The sequence below is a fragment of the Eubalaena glacialis genome, chromosome 2 (genome assembly GCF_028564815.1).
Source record: "Eubalaena glacialis isolate mEubGla1 chromosome 2, mEubGla1.1.hap2.+ XY, whole genome shotgun sequence".
In the NCBI taxonomy this organism is placed as follows: Eukaryota; Metazoa; Chordata; class Mammalia; order Artiodactyla; family Balaenidae; genus Eubalaena; species Eubalaena glacialis.
Window position 1 is genome coordinate 168,916,640 of NC_083717.1, and position 18,392 is coordinate 168,935,031.

The 18,392-nt window shown below is 43.0% G+C and overlaps 1 protein-coding gene across 2 annotated transcripts in view; it reads left to right on the forward strand.

Moving 5' to 3' along the window:
- Nucleotides 1-18,392, forward strand: part of IFT43 (intraflagellar transport 43) — an 88,648-nt gene that overhangs the window by 17,945 nt on the left and 52,311 nt on the right. For both annotated transcript variants that reach the window (XM_061181108.1, XM_061181109.1), the window contains exon 3: nucleotides 15,728-15,792. In XM_061181108.1, coding sequence (XP_061037091.1) covers nucleotides 15,728-15,792 — 65 coding nt within the window. The remainder of the gene's footprint in view (nucleotides 1-15,727; nucleotides 15,793-18,392) is intronic.

Below are 18,392 nucleotides of genomic sequence, written 5' to 3' on the forward strand. Positions count from 1 at the left end.
TTCTTTGGAGAAATGTCTATTTAGGTCTTCCACCCCTTTTTTAATTGGGTTGTTTGTCTTTTTAATATTGAGCTGCATGAGCTGTTTATATATTTTGGAGATTAATCCTTTGTCCGTTGACTCGTTTGCAAATATTTTCTCCCACTCTGAGGGTTGTCTTTTTGTCTTATTTATAGTTTCCATTGCTGAGCAAAACCTTTTAAGTTTCATTAGGTCCCATTTGTTTATTTTTGTTTTTATTTCCATTACTCTAGGAGGTGGGTCCAAAAAGATCTTGCTGTGATTTATGTCAAAGAGTGTTCTTCCTATGTTTTTCCTCTAAGAGTTTTATAGTGTCCCATCTTACATTTAGGTCTTTAATCCATTTTGAGTTTATTTTTGTGTATGGTGTTAGGGAGCGTTCTAATTTCATTCTTTTACATGTAGCTGTCCAGTTTTCCCAGCACCACTTATTGAAGAGACTGTCTTTTCTCCATTGTATATCCTTGCCTCCTTTGTCATAGATTAGTCAACCATAGGTGCGTGGGTTTATCTCTGGGCTTTCTATCCTGTTCCACTGATCTATATTTCTGTTTTTGTGCCAGTAGCATATTGTCTTGATTACTGTAGCTTTGTCGTATAGTCTGAAGTCAGGGAGTCTGATTCCTCCAGCTCTGTTTTTTTTTCCCTCACGATTGCTTTGGCAAAGATAGTCTTTTATATTCACCCATATGCTTACCATTATAATTGTTCTTCATCTCCTCCTGTAGATCCAAATTTCCATCTGGTGTCATTTCTCCTTAGCTTGAAGAACTTCTCTTAGCATTTCTTGCAGTACAGATTTGCCAAGAACAACTTCTCTATTTGCTCTATCTAAAAATATTTTTATCTCACCCTCATTTTTGAAGGATCTTTTCTATCGATATAGAATTCTGAACTGAAAATTTTTTTCTTTCAGCACTTTAAAGATTGTCATTCCTTTGTCTTCTGGCCTTCATTGTTTCTGATGATTGTCCTCCATTATGTAAGTCTTTTCTCCTTCCTCTGATTGCTTTAAAGACTTCCTTTTTGGGGCTTCCCTGGTGGCGCAGTGGTTGAGAATCTGCCTGCGAATGCAGGGGACACGGGTTCGAGCCCTGGTCTGGGAAGATCCCACATGCCGCGGAGCAACTAGGCCCGTGAGCCACAACTACTGAGCCTGCGCGTCTGGAGCCTGTGCTCCGCAACAAGAGAGGCCGCGATAGTGAGAGGCCCGCACACCGCGATGAGGAGTGGCCCCCGCTCGCCGCAACTAGAGAAAACCCTCGCACAGAAACGAAGACCCAACACAGCCAAAAATAAATGCATAAATAAATATAAATAAATAAAAATAAAGGAATTCCTTTAAAAAAAAAAAAAAAAAGACTTCCTTTTTATCTTCGGATTTCAGCAGTTTGACTATGATGTGCCTAGGTGATTTGCTTTGTATTTGTTCTGCTTGGGATTTGCAGAGGTTCTTAGGTCAGTAACTCAATATGTCTCACCAAATTGGAGAATTTTAGCCATTATTACTTCTAATATCTTTTCTGCTCCGTTTTCTCTCTCCTTGTTCCTGGGACTCCGATTGCCTATATGTTAAACTGTTTGATATTGTCCCATCAGTTTGTCCTCTGTTTTTTGTCCCTGAAGCATTGTTAATTTTCCCCTTTCCTTTGTCTTTTTGTTCTTCAAATTGCATATTTTCTGTTGATCTGTCTTCAAGTTCACTGATTATTTCTTCTGCTGTCTTCAGACTGAACTTTTCATTTCAGATACTGAACTTTTAAATTCTAAAGTTCCATTTTTTTTTTACATAGCTTCTATTTCTCTATTAGATTCCCCATTTGTTCATTCATTATGACCATCTTTGAAATCCTTGAACATATATTTATAATAGCTGCTTTAAAACCCTTGTCTGTTAATTCCAATATCTGGGTCATGTTGGGGTCAGTTTTTATTGTTTTTACTTTTGACTATTAGGTCATGTTTTCATGTTTCTTCACATGTCTAGTAATTTTTGTTGGTATGCAGGACATTTTGGATAATACATTGTAGAAACTCTGGATTATGTTACCTTTCTTTGAAAAGTGTTGATTTTTGTTTTAGCAGGCAGTTGAATTATTTTCAGATCACCTTGAATTTATGAAGACTTGGTTTTAGGCTTTGCTAGGTCAGGTCTATTTTGGTTTTGCCTTTAGTCCCAGAGCAAATCCCATAGACCCAGGACATGGTCTTTACTCCTAAGGTGTGGTTTTTCTGGGATTTCAGTGGAAAACCCAAGGTGTGTACCAAGTACCTTTAACTTGGAACTCATATTCCAATCTGTGTCTTGCCTGCAGTGGGCAGCAGCTGAAATTTTACCTCCACTCTTTTTTATTTTTAGCCCTTCAGCAATTGCTTTTCACGGAGTTTCTTGGAGTCTCCTCCATGCATGCGTAGTTCAGGTATTGACCGAAGGATTTTAGGGGAGTTTATATTGCAGATTTGGGGCTCCCTCCTTCCCAGGATTTCTCCCTGTCTATCTTTAGTGACTCTGGCAGCCCCAAATTTGTCCTCAAACCAATAAAACTGCAGCTTCCTGCTTGAATTCTAGCTGCTCAGTTGCTGCCCAGACTGGAGAGTGCACTCAAAGGGAAAATCCATTTAAACATGGATTTTTACCCAGTGCAGTTCTTGTCTTTCAAGGGTCAGATCCCCTCCAGTTTCCCCTACACTGCCTTTGTTTGCCCAATAGTGCCTTCAGATAGTTGTTTTCTATATTTTGTCCAGAGTTTATGCTTGGTATCTGTGTGAAGGTGAGTTGAATACAGACTGCTCCCCCATTACTGGATCCAGAAGCTGTCAGTTGCTTTTGGATTGTTTCAGACTACACTGTGGTTTTTTTTTCAAGTGGTACTGTTGGCAAGAAACGAATGAGAGTGGTTGGTGCAGAAACAACAAACACTTTCTCTTGGAATAACTGACGGGCATTCAGGTGCCTTAGCTATTGAGACAGGAAGTGTTCTAACATCCCTGGTGATTTGGGAGTAATGATCAGAAACATGGGTATGAAAGAGGCCCAGAGACCTGGGATTCGGTCCCCATGATGTAAGAGCTTATCCTTGCAGGTGCTGTGCTGAGCACTCTGAAAAGGTAGTCGAGAAAGGACTCTGAAGTTATAGATACAGAGAACAAACACGTGTTTGCCTGAGGGGAGGGGGCGGGGGAGGAAATAAATAGGTGAGGGAGATTAAAAGGTACCAACTTCCAGCTGCAAAATAAATGAGTCACGGGGATGAAATGTACAGTGTGGGGGGGATATAGTCAGTAACTATGTAGTATCTTTGTATGGTGACAAGACTCATCGTGGTGATCATTTGGAAAAGTATAGAAATATCGAATCACTGTGTTGTGTAACAGGAACTAACATAGGTCAATTATACTTCAAAAACAAGCAAACTCATGGAAAAAGAGATCAGATTTGTGATTACCAGAGGTGGGAGTGGTGGTGGGAGTGGGGGGAGGGGGAGTTGGACAAAGGCAGTCAGAAGATATAAACTTCCAGTTATATGATAAATAAGTTCTAGGGGTTTAATGTACAACATGATAAATACAATGAACCCTGCTGTATGATATATATGAAAGTTGTTAAGAAGGTAAATCCTAAGAGCTCTCATCACAAGAAAAAAATTGTTTTCTGTCTCTTTAATTCTGCATCTATATGAGATGACAGATATTCATTAAACTTATTGTAATAATATCTTCATGATGTGTGTACATCAGATCATTATGCTGTACCCCTTCAACTTATACAGTGCTGTACGTCAATTAGATCTCAGTAAAACTGGAAGAAAATAAAAGGAAGGCCTCTAGATTTGGAGAGGTTGGCAGGGTGCTATGTCAAGGGCAGGAGGTCTTCCTATACAGCCTCGAGCTGAGTAGGAAGATTTACGGGTTACGTGTACCCAGGCCATGCCTTTTGCACGAGGCCATTGTCACCTGGGAGCAGTTGAGCGGATGGCCTTACGCCTTTCTTGTTTGCGAAAGGGTGGGAAGAGAGCCTGAGAAATCAACCTTGGACTTGGACTGAAAAGCTGAAGAAGAGAGAGAGCATAGCACGTCTTAACGCTGGTCTAGGAGGATGTTGTTTTCCAAAATGAGAGAACCAAGAACAATGTAGCATGTTTTTCATAAACTAAATTTATTCACTGTCAAGGAGCATTCTTTATTCTGGTTTGTGTCCTTCCTAATTTGGGGAGCTTGAACAGATCCCTTCTTTAATGAAATAGTGGTGAGAGGAAATAGTGTTGTTGTTTTTTTTTAAAGATTCTTAACAAAATTGAAAGCTGTGAACTCAGTACTGCCAACCACATCCCACCTCCCCCCACCAACAAACAAAGTTTGTTTTTCGAAATATTGGCTGTCCATGAAATCTAGAAGTCTAGGAAACACAGTTCTAGAAGGTTAAAACAATTTTTTAGGGTTGCTGGCTCCCTTGAAATCTTGTGAGGGGAGGTAGTGAGGTGTGTGCTAATTTGCCAGCCATGACTTGGTCTCGCCCAGAGCATCTTCCCTCGCTTCCAGGGCCACCACAGGGTAAAGAACTGCAGTGCGAGGCCTGTGATGTCCGTGGTCTCACAGCGGTGAACAGAGTAGGGATTTGGATGGGCATTCCTCTCTGCATCTCACAGGATGGGGAATATTCCCAAATGTTCCCACGTACCCTATCATAAAGAGACCCAAATCCCATATTCCAATACACAGTCCTCAAACTGCCCACTTCAAATGACGCACGGGTTAATATTCTTCCACGCTCCCTCCACTTCTTTTCCATCAGTGCCCTTGAGGGGTTGTGAGAGATCAGGTTTCCTAAAGCAGCGAGGTTACAGCTTGCTCCTCTGCTCTCCGTTTGTTCCAGGTTATCCCAGTCTGGATTTGGTTGAGGTAGGAAGTCTAGGCTCTGCTTATCCGAAGTCACAGGTGCCGGGAGGGCTCGCTTCCTGGAGTGCTGGGAGCTCACACCCTCCACACTGTGCGTCCTTCCGGTTACACACATGCACATGGGTTTTAACAAACTGAAAGGAGTTACGAGAATGACAAAAACTGTAGGTTTTGATTTATGATGAAAGTTGAAAGGAATGTTTATTTTGGCTGAACCGAACAAAGTCTGGGGGAACAGGGCATTTCTTTATAAGTGTATGGAAGGTATAGACCCGAGAAAGCTGATTTCGGATGACCCAAAGGGATGTAACTGAGATTAAGAGGATGCCACCCAAGGTAAGAACATCCAGGATGAATTTTAAGAATGATTTTGGGGGCTGAAATCTGTTCTCTTTGGATCAGCCTCTTTAACAAATGGCTGGCAGCCCTGTCCCATGAGTCATGTGAAGTGGGCAGTTTGATGACTGTATTGAGATATGGGATTTGGGTCTTTTTATGATAGGGTATGTGGGAATATTGGGGGAAGTGTGACACCACGAGAGTAATCGCCGGATACTGTGGTTGCCTGAACATCACATTTATTTCTCAGCAGAGGAACTGTGACTTCCTCCTCTTGGTTCAGGCAACTTTAAAGGATTTCTCTCTGTTCAGGGAAGCTGGACTTGGTAAGAGCTGGACCCCTGGAATGAAACTTGTGCAAGGCAGTCCCAAATAAAAGGCCCTGCTTTGTTTATCTCCCCCAATCTTCCTGTTGTCTCAACCCTGGGCATTAAGGATTTTTTTCCTCCAAAGGCTGCATTTCATTACTTTTATCATTTCTTATAAATAATATAGTAGCCACTGTCACCAGCACTTACTAAGTGTCTGCTCTGTGCCCAAGATTGTCTCCCGTGTTTACAGTGGGTCTGTAAGAGACTCGTGACCACTCTCATTTTGTGCACGAGGAAAAGAGGCTTAGTGAAGGTGTGACTAGCCCAAGGCTACCTAGCTTAGAAAGTGAGGATTCTAGAATCTGAGCCCAGGACCGTCCCTCCTTTCCCTCCGGTCCCTCTCCTCCCTCCCCTCCCCCTTAAACTATAACTTGAAAGCTATAGCTTTCCCTCTTTACTTCTTTCTGGCAAACTCCCTCCCCCCCGCCCCCCAGTCACTCATTCTTCAAAGCTACTGCGCTGTTGGTATGTGGAGAGTATCTGTGACATGCAGTAAAGAGACAGCTACTTTCTCTGTACAGAGATTTATATTAAATTCAGCCTAACACAGTTTGGCATGGTGCTCAAGCTGTTAAGGTTTATTTTTGGCATCACTTTTTAATCCTGACTTTACCCTTAACCCTTCCCTCATCTTGCCTCACTAAAGAGGTAAGGGTTAGACCAAGTCTCTTGCTGCTCCTTCTGTCTTACTGAACATATTTATATTATCAGTACTTACAGATTTGGTTCCAGGACACCTCCTCTGACTGCCCCCCATGGATATCAAAATCTGCGGATGTCAAGTCCCATAGTCCACCCTCCGTATCCGTGGTTCCTCATGGATTCCACCAACCACGGATCGTGTTGTACTGTATTTACTGAAAAAAATCTGCATATCAGTGGACCCGCATAGTTCAAACCTGTGTAGTTCAAGGGTCAACTGTACTTTGTGCCCAGAAGATAAATGAAGGAGGTGGTCCTTTTGGTTTGGTCTTCCCAGGTCTTAACCTTGTCATTGATCTAGTCTCTCTTGTTCTTGGGCACTTTGTTCCAGTCCAGACAGATTCTTTTCTGTAGCCGCTGTGTCCTTTCAAGCCTGTTCTAGCTGGCATGAACCTAGCGTCTGGGAAATCATGTATCATCTGGTTCAGTGCCAAGCTTTGGTGTCAGAAACCAAACTGGATTTGAATCCTTGCTTCATTTCTTACTGCTAGGATGATTTTAAGTTAATCTCTCAGCTTCAGTTTCCTCGTGGGTAAACTTGTTGCACAGTAGTGGACAGTTCACAGGGTCTCGGGGATTCTGCAAAGTAATCCTTCTAAAGCTTTGGCATAGAGTCAACCCTCCGTAGATGTTGGCTGTTATTATAATTATGAGCTATCAATTAGTTAATGTATTCTTTCTCATTGCCTAGGTTGGCTTATTCACCACTGATCAAGTCTGTGTGCTTACATATTCCCATTTCTCTCTGCAAACTTTTCTTCTCTGTTTTTTGTCCCCACCCGCTTCATACAAGTTCAGATTGAATGTAAACATTTCATGTCATTTACATCTTTTTGCCTAGATACCCTCTCCCTGAATTGAAAAATACAATTCATAGACTCCAAGAATCACAGAATTGTAGAATTGGGAGGAATCACTCCTACTATGAGTTAAAATCCAGGATCATGAATCTGGTTAGTGGCAGAGTCAGGACTAGAGCCCAGATTAGAAGCAGTCTGGTCTAGTGTTCTTTCTACCACATTTTTTTCCTTACCCAAATTTCACATATGCATATATGCACAATTAAAATACAATCCACAGCAAATTGGGGGTGGGGTGAGAGGCGCGGGGAGGCACTTTTATTTAGAAACTCATTCTCCCATCATGTCTAGTCCTGGCAGGGATCTGACCTGACCTTTTGGGTGTAGAGTTGTTTTCTGGCCCTCAGGGTACTGGTGTTAGGAGTTCCCAGCCACAGAGTGGAGAAGGTCTCTGTTCCTGTTCAGCACAGGTCTTCATTGAGCAGATATACCTACGAACAACCCTCGTACTGGTGCTCTCCTCTTCCCCACCCCTGTCTTTTTTCTCTTTTGTTAATCTAAACTTCATGCATCTAGTTTTTCTTTTTTAGCTTTAGCTTTTCATTAAAATTTGAAACATCCAGAAAAGTAGAAACAATAGTACAATGAACAACATACACCCACCACCTAGGTTCAACTGTTTTCAACATTTTGCTGTATTTGCTTGAATGATAATTTTTAAAATATTTTAAAATATGTATTTGCTTGTTTTATATATAACTTTTTGCTGAGTTATTTCAAAGCAAACATCATGAAATGTCACTTAAATACTTCAGCATGTATCTCTGAGAAATAGGGACATTTTCGTAGAAATCCACAACTCCACACCTAACAGTATTAGCAATTCCCTAATACCATCTATTACCCAGGCCATATTCATTTCCCCCAGTTGTCTCCAGAATATCTTTTATAGCTAACTGTTTTCAAACCAGGATCCAATCAAGAACCACTCTACTAAGTTTCTCTCTCTTAAGTCTCTTTTAAAAAATTGGGAATAGTCTCCACCCCAGCCCCCTTTTCAATGGTATTAACTTTTTGAAGAGTTTGGGCCAGTTATTCTCAGAGTTTCCCTTGTGCTGGATTTTTCTGATTCTTTCTTCCTAGTGTCACTGAACTTCCTCCTCTTTCACCTGATCTGCAGTAAGCCGGAAGTCAGATTGGAAGGCTTGCTTACATTCCAGCTGAATGCTTGGGGCAGTAGCTTTTCCTGGGTGGCACTGTATGCCTCAGGTGGTAGCACATCACGTCCCCATTGTTCACGTGCTAAGTGTGATCACTGAGTTAGCGTGCTGACAGATATCTCTGTTGTCAAGGAACATTTTCTCCCTCGCACCTGGCACGTAATGTGTGGGGCGATTCTTTGGCATCAAGAGAATGTCCAGTTCCCTGTCAATCAGTCTTTCACCTAATGGCTTTAGCATCTATTGATGATCAGGTTTCTGTCTTATACTTAAAATAGAGTTTGCATTTTGCTATGTCCATTTCCGCTTGAAAGAGCTACATTTACTCATAAGGGTTCAGTTATAAGCTTGGATGGTCCATTACCTGCCATGACCTTAAACCCGTGAGGGGAAAACTCAGGTCTGTGATGAATTAGTTGTCAGACCCAGGTTGAGGCTGGAGGAAGAAATTGGCAGAGATGGAACTGTGCCTGGTGGACAGATTTGAGGAATAAATGCAGCCCCTGCAGTGTGTGCACATATTAATAAGTGTTAGTCTTCTCTCTCCTCAAGCACATAAGAGCAGCTTTCCTGGATCTTCCGTCAGGTTGCTGGAGAAAGGAAAGGAAGTTTGTTTTTAGCCAGAAATCAAGGGTTGGACATGGGAGGTGGAAGGTGTGAGGTGTGCAGTGGATCTTGTCTTTTCTTTTGGGAATTCATGCGTGTGTTTGGACTGGCTTTTTGAAACAGGCTGCCGTTTGGATTTTGGACTGATTCACATTGTGGGGTTTCTCCAGGACTTCTGAGAGTGTGTGAGAAGTTTCTAAACTCGAAAGGCTCCTTTTTTGGCACTGCAGTATCTTTTCTATTTCGGCATCTTAAGAATCTGGGGGAACCATATAAAGATCAGAAACAAGTCTAGCCCTAAAGGCTCCCTGTGACTTGGTAATTCCAGTTAGTTGAATCCTGGCCCATTCGGATGAGACCATATAAAGTGGCCGTTTCCTGAATTTCCTGCTCTCTGCCTCTCATCGGCTCCTTTTTGTAGAAAGCTGGTATTTCAGGACCGCAACCACCAGTCACGTGCTTCCACCCCTTTACTCGCAGTCATTTCTGCCCCTGTTTATTTTTGGAGAGAGCACATTTTTGCTTCTCTCCAGGAGCTATGCGGGGTCCTGCCCCCTCCGTCCATCAGGCGGCAGCCCCGGCAGGCTGTGCTGCTTTCCCACACTGGGAGACGTGACTCCAGCTTTTAAGAGAGAAAACGAGGGATGCACTGCTTAAGGGCTACCGTCACCCGCTCCTATTTCTGTCCCTCCTGGGGTTGCACATTTTAAGACTCTTTCTTTTTTAAAAACAAGTTTGGGTAATGTTACCTGGTGGTAAATCTCCCAAAATTGGAAATCGTTTTCCCAGCAGATGTCTTGGGGCCATGCCTTATTTAGAGGATAAACCAGGACTTTTGAATTCTAGGTCTAGGTCCTCTCTTCTTTCTGGCTTTTAAGATAATTTGAGCTCTACTCTCTCTCACCCATCTGGGGTTTTTTGTTTGTTTGTTTGTTTGTTTTTCCTCCTTCCTAACACAGGGATAGGAAACAGATTTCTTCCAGAGTCATACCTCATACAGATGGGTAATGTCTTCCCAAGTGCTTGGTCAAGGAGGATTGTGGAGTTGGTGGGCTCGGTGAAAAAAAAAGCCACAGCTGTCTTAGACTAAGTTTCTAGTTTCAAGGATGGAGTAAATTCCTTTTTCTTTAAACACCCAGGCCATTACACAGAGCACCCGCACACACAAGATTTGAGAAATAATAAATCACACATTCATGTCTCCTCTTGTCCTACCCAGACCTGGTGGGCAGGAGAGGGAAGGACCCCTGGCCCAAATGGTGGGGTCCGTAATGAAGGGTGACAACTTCTCAGCACTTCCTGTGAGGGCTGGGCTCTGACAGTGAGCTGGGGAGGGCATTCAGGCTCCCAGGGCCGCCCAGCCTCTCATCTGTCACCACAGGCAGGGAGAACACAGCAGTTCTGGCAGCTGATTCTAAAAGGAGCAACAGCAGGGTCTTGGTCTAGAGTGTGTCCTGTGTTTCAGGTCGTCGTGGGGAGAGGGCCGCGGGGCTCTTTCTGAAACTGTGCTAACAGGTGTCTCGATGACGTCGTCATAGCTCTTAGGGACAGCTGCCGGACATTCAGGGGCTGGACTGTCCATGCAAAAGAACCCACCAGACCTTTTAAATTGTACTGTGAGAAACCAGTCACCCGCTTACATTTCAAACAGATCATTTGCACCTAATTTTAAACTACTCCATCGTGATCAAGTTGCATCAGCTTTCGCTTCCAGCCTGCGTTGTACAGCGGTAGGTGCTGAGGACCTCGGACCCTGACCAATACAGTCAGTGATCAGTGAACAGCATTTGCTACAGCCTGAGTGTTATGTGCTATCCTGGTGTCACTGCACCTCGTATCTGGTTGCTTCTGGAATGCTTTTCCTTTACATTTCTGCTTATCTTTCCAATCCAGGGCAAGCCCCACTTATTCCATAAAGCTTCCGTCAGCCTCCTTGTCCTCAGCACTTCCCACGCTGGTACGATTCTGTGTAGCCTTCAGTCAGGCCTTGCAAACGTATGCACGCTTGTCAGAGCGCTGTCTGAATGATGCCCCAGGAGAGTGTGGCCCAATAAAAACCACCAAAGGTGACGAGAAAACTGCAAAATTTAGTGGAACTGCCCCAGGGCTGAGGGGTTCCTCCTCAGCTTCACCTTTGGACCCTGATGCAGCCTCTCGCTGGAAGGACTGTCAGTTCCTCCATCCCTGATACCTACCTCCCCGCTCCAGTGTGGCCTTGGCAGTTTCAGATTAAGCCCAATGTCCATCACATAGATTTCATACAGACCTGATACACCCTGAATTCTGCCTCTTTCCAGCCTCATTGGACCTGGGGTATCATTTGAGGACAGGGATGACATCTTCTGCTTTTTCTAACTCACCTGATGCGTATAGGACATCGCTCAGCTCCCCACACAGGAACAAAGTTGAATTCTGGGGAGGAGCCTTTGTCACTTGGTAATAGTGGTTAATTACGTCTGTCTCATGGAGACAGGGTATTTGTGTGTGGCCGTAACAAGACTCATAGTAGGGAGTATTTATATATAAAAAAAAAAATTTCTTTTCCTTGGACTCAGAGTACTAAATCATGACCATAAGGATTCCCCATCAGGAGAGACATCTCCCGCTAAACACACAAGCCCTACCTTGCAGAGAGCTGAGTTCTGCCTGCCCCCCATCTCCCAGCCGCCTCAGTGCTCTCTCTGAGGTTGGCCAGGACTCCCAGTGGGGAGCAGGGAAGACCACTATAACGCTACCCCATTTGGTGCAGAGAAGTACTTTGTAACTCTTCCTCTCCCAGGTGATCTCAAGGAAAAGCAGCCTATATGGTTTTTACAACGTTATGTCAACTCCTGAAGTTTTCAGTTATTAGTGCAAAAGCCCCTTTGATTTGGGGACTAGTTGTTAAATTCTTCTGGCTGCGGAGGAGTGACTCTCGTGTGGTGGTCTTTCTGTTTTGAAGCTGCTGTCCTAATTTAGCAGCTGGCACTGTTTTGGAGTGGAAAGAAGATGAGAAAAGAAGTGTCTTTGTGTTAACGTCTGGGCAGAAAGGATTCTCACTCATCCTCCCAATAGCTGTGACTTTCTGGGGTTTGTGGTTAAAGAAGAGAAAGCAGATCATTTGGGGTTTTGGAATCTTAGGGAACTTTATTAACCATATGATGCATCAGTAGTCAAAATGACAGCTCAGGCCAGGCTCAGAGGAGTCTTTTTATTCCCCCTCTTTTCCAAATGGTACAGTATATGTTGTTACACGTGGCCTAACCTTTCAAATATTGACATTAGTGATGCTGCTGCTGCTGCTAACAGTAAAGATATAGTACTTATTATGTGCCAGGCACGGCTCTAAGCATTTACCGTATAGTCACTAATTTAATCCCTCAACAGCTCAGTGGTTACTCAAAGGAGTGCGTTTTGACTTAAATTTATGTCACTTATGCTCCTTTTCCATGATGCCTAATCTTTCACAACCCCTCCCCAGTTCAGTCCCTGCTCCTCCTGTCTCCCACCACCTTTTTTTTTTTTTTTTGGCTGCGTTGGGTCTTCGTTGCTGCGCACGGGCTTTCTCTAGTTGTGGCAAGCGGGGGCTACTTTTCGATGTGGTTCGCGGGCTTCTCATTGCGGTGGTTTCTCTTGTTGCGGAGCATGGGCTCTAGGCGCGCGGGCTTCAGTAGTTGTGGCTCACGGGCTCTAGAGCGCAGGCTCAGTAGTTGTGGCGCACGGGCTTAGTTGCTCCTTAGCATGTGGGATCTTCCTGGACCAAGGATTGAACCCATGTCCCCTGCATTGGCAGGCGGATTCTTAACCACCGTGCCACCAGGGAAGTCCCCTCCTGTCCCCCTTGTCACCTACACCCCATGGCAGAAAGCAGAGGTGGGGTCAGGACACACAGGTTGAGGAACCTTGCCAAGGCCACCAGGCCCCTTCCCTTCTTCTTGTGGACTATCAGTGGAAAAGTGCCAAATAGGCCTGGGCCTCCTGACACCATGGCACCACGGATTTCACGTGGGTTTATTCTGTCCAACACCCAGAGCAAAGAGAAGACAGCAGGGGATCCCAGCTCTGAGAAGCTAGTTCCAGGGCCACACACCTAGATGCCACAGGGGCTAGGCAGGGCACCTGGGTGAGTGAAGTGGGACTAGGGGTTAGACGCAGGCGTACCTGCAGTGTGTATACTGATGTGGTAAGAAAAGATCCCACTTCCACCCAAGAAATACGCTCGTTCCCATATTTGCCGAAACACCTGACATAGCTTTCATTTTCCCACTTCCAGTAGGCCTGGGAACCGAGAGAGAATTCTGTACTGGAAGAGAAACAACAGCACAGCCGCCATGGTAATAGATGTCAACTGGCACTTGACTTCAGCAGGAAGGAGACAGAGCGGGTGGGGACCGTGGCGAACTGGAATTCACGTGTCCAGTCACCAGAGGGCGGCTGCTCCTCAGCCCCAGCATTGCTAGAGTTTCCAGTTTTCCGAGAGAAGCCGGAGACTCCTGTTTTGTGTGGAAATCTTACAATTTTTTAAATGGTAGTTTAAATTTAAAAACAGACAAAAACCACTGTATGGCCAAACCAAACATGCAGTTCCTAGTTTGTGACCTCCGAATTCAGGAATGCACATTGTCACAAGATGGTCCTACCCTTGGGTAAAGGAAAGTGGGGTGTTATCTGCAAAAGCATAGCGAAGAAAGCTGTGGGCCAGATTGGTTTAAAACCTCCTGGAGGGGCCTGATATGGTTCAGTTCCAATCTCTTTAACATTTGCAATGCCTTCCACATGGTAAGAGCTGAACAAGACAACGTTCTTGGTCTCTGCTTATACACCACTTTGGCTTGTGGGAGTTTGGGCTTATTCTGATTCCAGCTGGTCCTTATAGTTCCAACAACCAGTGCTGTCTGAGCAGCCTAACCTCTGAGCTTCAGTTCCAGATTCCTAGGGAAGAGGGGTCCTGGGATGGAAGGCTTCTCCATCCAGCCTGGGGACCAGTGATTGTGTGTGGCAGGGACACCAAAAAAGGATGCATGGACTGGGAATTGATGGTGGGGATCTCTTCGTTCATCTTCTTTGGGTTCCCCCCCGAGAGAGACAAGCAATAGTGCGTTTTCTACTTCTACATTTGTGTTGTTTCTGAGAGTACAGAGCCTCATTACTCAACTTTGTTTTCTCTAAAGTACTACTTAGGTTTCCCAGGAGCTAAGTTGGATGCAGGCTTTCCAGGACTTGCCTTCTCCTCCATCAGGCCTTTCCAACAGGTTCTGCCTCATCCCGCAGAAAGGCTCCGTCTCTAGATGGAACATGTCCTTGGCAGGCTGGGGTGCTACCAGAGAAGCAGGAAAGGAAACACATCTTGGTGTAAAATAAAAATATCAGAAGTTAAAAGGTATTTCGCCATATTGAGGGAATGTTTTCTTAAAAAGCTGCAAGTTAGGTTTTTTAAAATTTATTTATTTATTTATTTTTAAATTTATTTTATTTCTTTATTTTTGGCTGCGTTGGGTCTTCATTGCTGTGCGCGGGCTTTCTCTAGTTGCAGTGAGCAGGGGCTACCCTTCGTTGCGACAGGCGGGCTTTTCATTGCGGTGGCTTCTCTTGTTGTAGAGCACAGGCTCTAGGCGCACGGGCTTCAGTAGTTGTGGCACGTGGGCTCAGTAGTTGTGGCTCGTGGGCTCTAGAGCATAGGCTAAGTAGTTTTGGTGCACGGGCTTAGTTGCTCCGCGGCATGTGAGATCTTCCCGGACCAGGGCTCGAACCTGTGTCCCCTGCATTGGCAGGCGGATTCTTAGCCACTGCGCCACAGTGAAGTCCCTGCAAGTTAGGTTTTAAGCAACAGATTGAAAGGGCATTGCACTGATTTTAGCCCAGGAGTCTGCAGAATACTTCCCACCAAATTTGGCCCACTGCTTGTTTTTGTAAAGTTTTATTGGAACACATTACACCCAGGTGTTTACTTCTTGTCTGTGGTTTGATTGCCCTGCAGCATCAGAGTTGAGTAGCTGCAACAGAGACTGTGCGGCCCACAAAATCAAAAATAGTTACAAGAATTCCTGCACTTGGGTTTGTGGGTGTATCTATTGCAGGTGAATGCTTCCTGCCCAAATAACTTCAGTAGCTTTTTAACCCACCACTTGAGTTTGTGTCTTTGAAGCAAGCCTCTCTTATATATTTTTATTTTATTACTTTTCTTTTTATAAAAGTGATATAAATTGATGGTAAAAAAGAATTGGAAAATGCACAACAGCATAAAGAAGGAAAAAGAAATTGCCATGATTCTTACACTGGATCCCCTCTCATTCATGTACTGATAGCCAACTAGCACTAGATGTTCTGTATTAGTGATCTTTTCACAAAATTAGAAGCATATACCTACTATTTTGAACATGTTTTAAAAAGTTAACATGTATTGAACTTTCTCATATCATTAATTCCTTTTTAATACAGTTTTTTATTATTGCATAGTATTTTCACATGTGTATTCCGTGATTTACTTAAATTCCTTATTGACGTCCAGTTATTCATTATATTCAAAAATGACATTATGTTTCTCTCTGATTATTTCCTTGGGATAAATTCCTGGGGTTAGAATTGCTGGCTCAAAAAGTGTGAGCATTTCTAAGGCTTTCAGTAGACGTTGCCAGATTGTCCTCCAGAAGGGTACGAAAGCACCCAGGTTTCATAGTATTGTATTTGCATTCAAAGGTTTCAGAAGGTTGGTTTAGGTTACCTTAACCTCAGCGCCTGTTTGTTTGAACACTGGTCTTGAGTAACTGTTTTGTTGACTTCTTTTCCCTTGCAGGCTCCCCCTCCCAAGCCACCCCGCCGGCAAGGAGGCTGGGCAGATGACTCCATGAAGGCTTCCAAGTGAGTGCTGGCAGGTCACGGGGCGGGGTGGGGGGGCAGGGGACACTGTGCTCCTGTGTTGTTCTTTTATTTTTTATAACCGCTTTACTGAGATGTAATTCATGTACCTTACAATTCACCCCTTTGAAACGTACAATTCAGCTGTTCTTAGTATATTTTCAGAGTTGTACTGTCATCACCACAATCACTTTTAGAACATTTTTATTACCCCCTAAAGAAACGCCATACCCATTAGCAGTCACTGCCTGTGTCCCCCTGCAACCTCCCCAGCCCTAGGCAACCACCAGCCTGTTTTCTGTCTCTCTGATTTACCTATTCTGGACATTTCATGTAAATGGAATCATATGTTACGTGGTCCTTTATGACTGGCTTCTTTCACCTGGCATAATGTTTTCAAAGTTCCTCCATATTCTAACATTCTGTGTTTTTCTTAAAGTTATTTTCTAAACAGAATGGACTTGCCTGTTAGTTACTGCTGGATTACAAATCATTTTGGTCTTTAATCCCTTGTAGTAAGTCTCAGACGAAAGGTAAACCAATATACATGTATGTATGTATATATGTTTACTACACCAGTGGGATGGCCAACGATAAACTCAGGAAAGGAATTTCTTTTTCTCAAAGAAGAGACATTACCCTTGTTCAGAATTTCCTTCAGCAGTTGTTGCCTTCAAAATGGCACTATCAAAAATATTTTATTTCCAGTTTTCCCCCCTTCCTCCCCCCTTCCACTCCCCACCTCTAAACACACACACACACACACACACGTGTACACACACTTTTTTCCTCCCCTGAATCATCTGAAAATAAACTGCAGTCATCATGATATTTCACCTCTTAATACTCCAACATGCATCTCTGAAGATTAAGGACATTCTTTAAATAATCACGTATAATGATCACATCTAAAAAATTTCATAATGATTTAATAATATTTAAAATATAGTCTATATTTAAATTTCCCCAGTTGTCCCCAAAATCTCTTTTGGAGTTCCAGGATCCAATCAGAGTTCACACATTGTATTGGTAGTTCTGTCTCTTTTTATGCTCTTTTAGTCTCTATAATAATTCCAGCTCCCCTTCGCCCTACTACACCTCCACCCAGTACATTGACTTTTTTGAGGAATCCAGGTCAGTTGTCTTGTAGAGTGTCTCACATTCTAGATTCCTCTGATTGATTCCTCATGATTAGATTCAAGTTAAATGTTTTTGGCAAGAACTGGTGATATTGTGTACTTTTTATTGTATCAGAATGGTATAGAAAGATATACTCAGAGATATCTCACTCCCTTCCGTATTCTTTCCACCTCATTCCCTCCATCTCCCATGGATAACTTCTTTATTAGTTTCTGTTTTATCCTTCCTGTACTTCTTTTTGCAAAAAATAAACATGTATATATAAATTTAAAATGTATCCTTATTTGTTTCTATATGTTAAGATTCAGCAAACTGTGGCCCACAGGCCAGCCACCTGCTTTTATACAATTTTTAAAGGTTACTTTCCATTTATAGTTACTACAGAATATTGGCTCTATTCCCCTTGTTGTACAATACGTCCTTGAGGCTGTCTTACACCCAATAGTTTTACCTCCCACTCCCCCACCCTATATTGCCCCTCCCCACCCTCATTCCCCACTGGTAACCACTAGTTTGTTCTCTGTGAGTCTGCTTCTTTTTTGTTATATTCACTAGTTTCTTGTATTTTTTAGATTCCACATAGAAGTGATATCATACAGTATTTGTCTTTCTCTGTCTGACTTATTTCACTTAGCATAATGCCCTCCAAGTCCATCTATGTTGCTACAAATGGCAATATTTTGTTCTTTTTTTTAATGGCTGAGTACTATTCCTTTGTATCTCTATACACCACTTCTTAATCCATTCACCTGTTGATGGACATTTAGGTTGCTTCCATATCTTAGCAATTGTAAATAATGCTGCTATAAAAATTGGGGTACTTGTATCTTTTCAAATTAGTGTTTTTTTTTTTTGTTTTGTTTTGTTTTGTTTGTTTTGGATATATACCCAGGAGTGTCATTGCTGGGTCATATGGTAGTTCTATTTTTAGTTTTCTGAGAAACCTCCATACTGTTTTCCACAGTGGCTGCATCAACTGATATTCCCACCAACAGTGTATAAGGGGTCCCTTTCTCCACGTCCTTGCTAACATTTGTTATTTGTGTTCTTTTTGATGATAGCCATTCTGACAGGTGTAAGGTGATATCTCATTGTGGTTTTGATTTGCATTTCCCTGATGGTTAGTGATGTTGAACATCTTTTCATGTGCCTGGTGGCTATCTGCATTTCCTCTTTGGAAAAATGTCTATTCAGTTCTTCCGCCCATTTTTTAATCAAGTTGTTTGTTTTTTTTTGATGTTGAGTTGTGTGAGCTGTTTATATATGTTGGATATTAACCCCTTATTGGTCATATCATTTGCAAATATTTTCTCCCATTCAGAAGGTTGTCTTTTCATTTTGTCGATGGTTTCCTTTGCTGTGCAAAAGCTTTTAAGTTTAATTAGGTCCCATTTGTTTATTTTTACTTTTATTTCCTTTAGGAGAGGATCCAAAAAAATATTGCTGCAATTTATGTCAAGGAG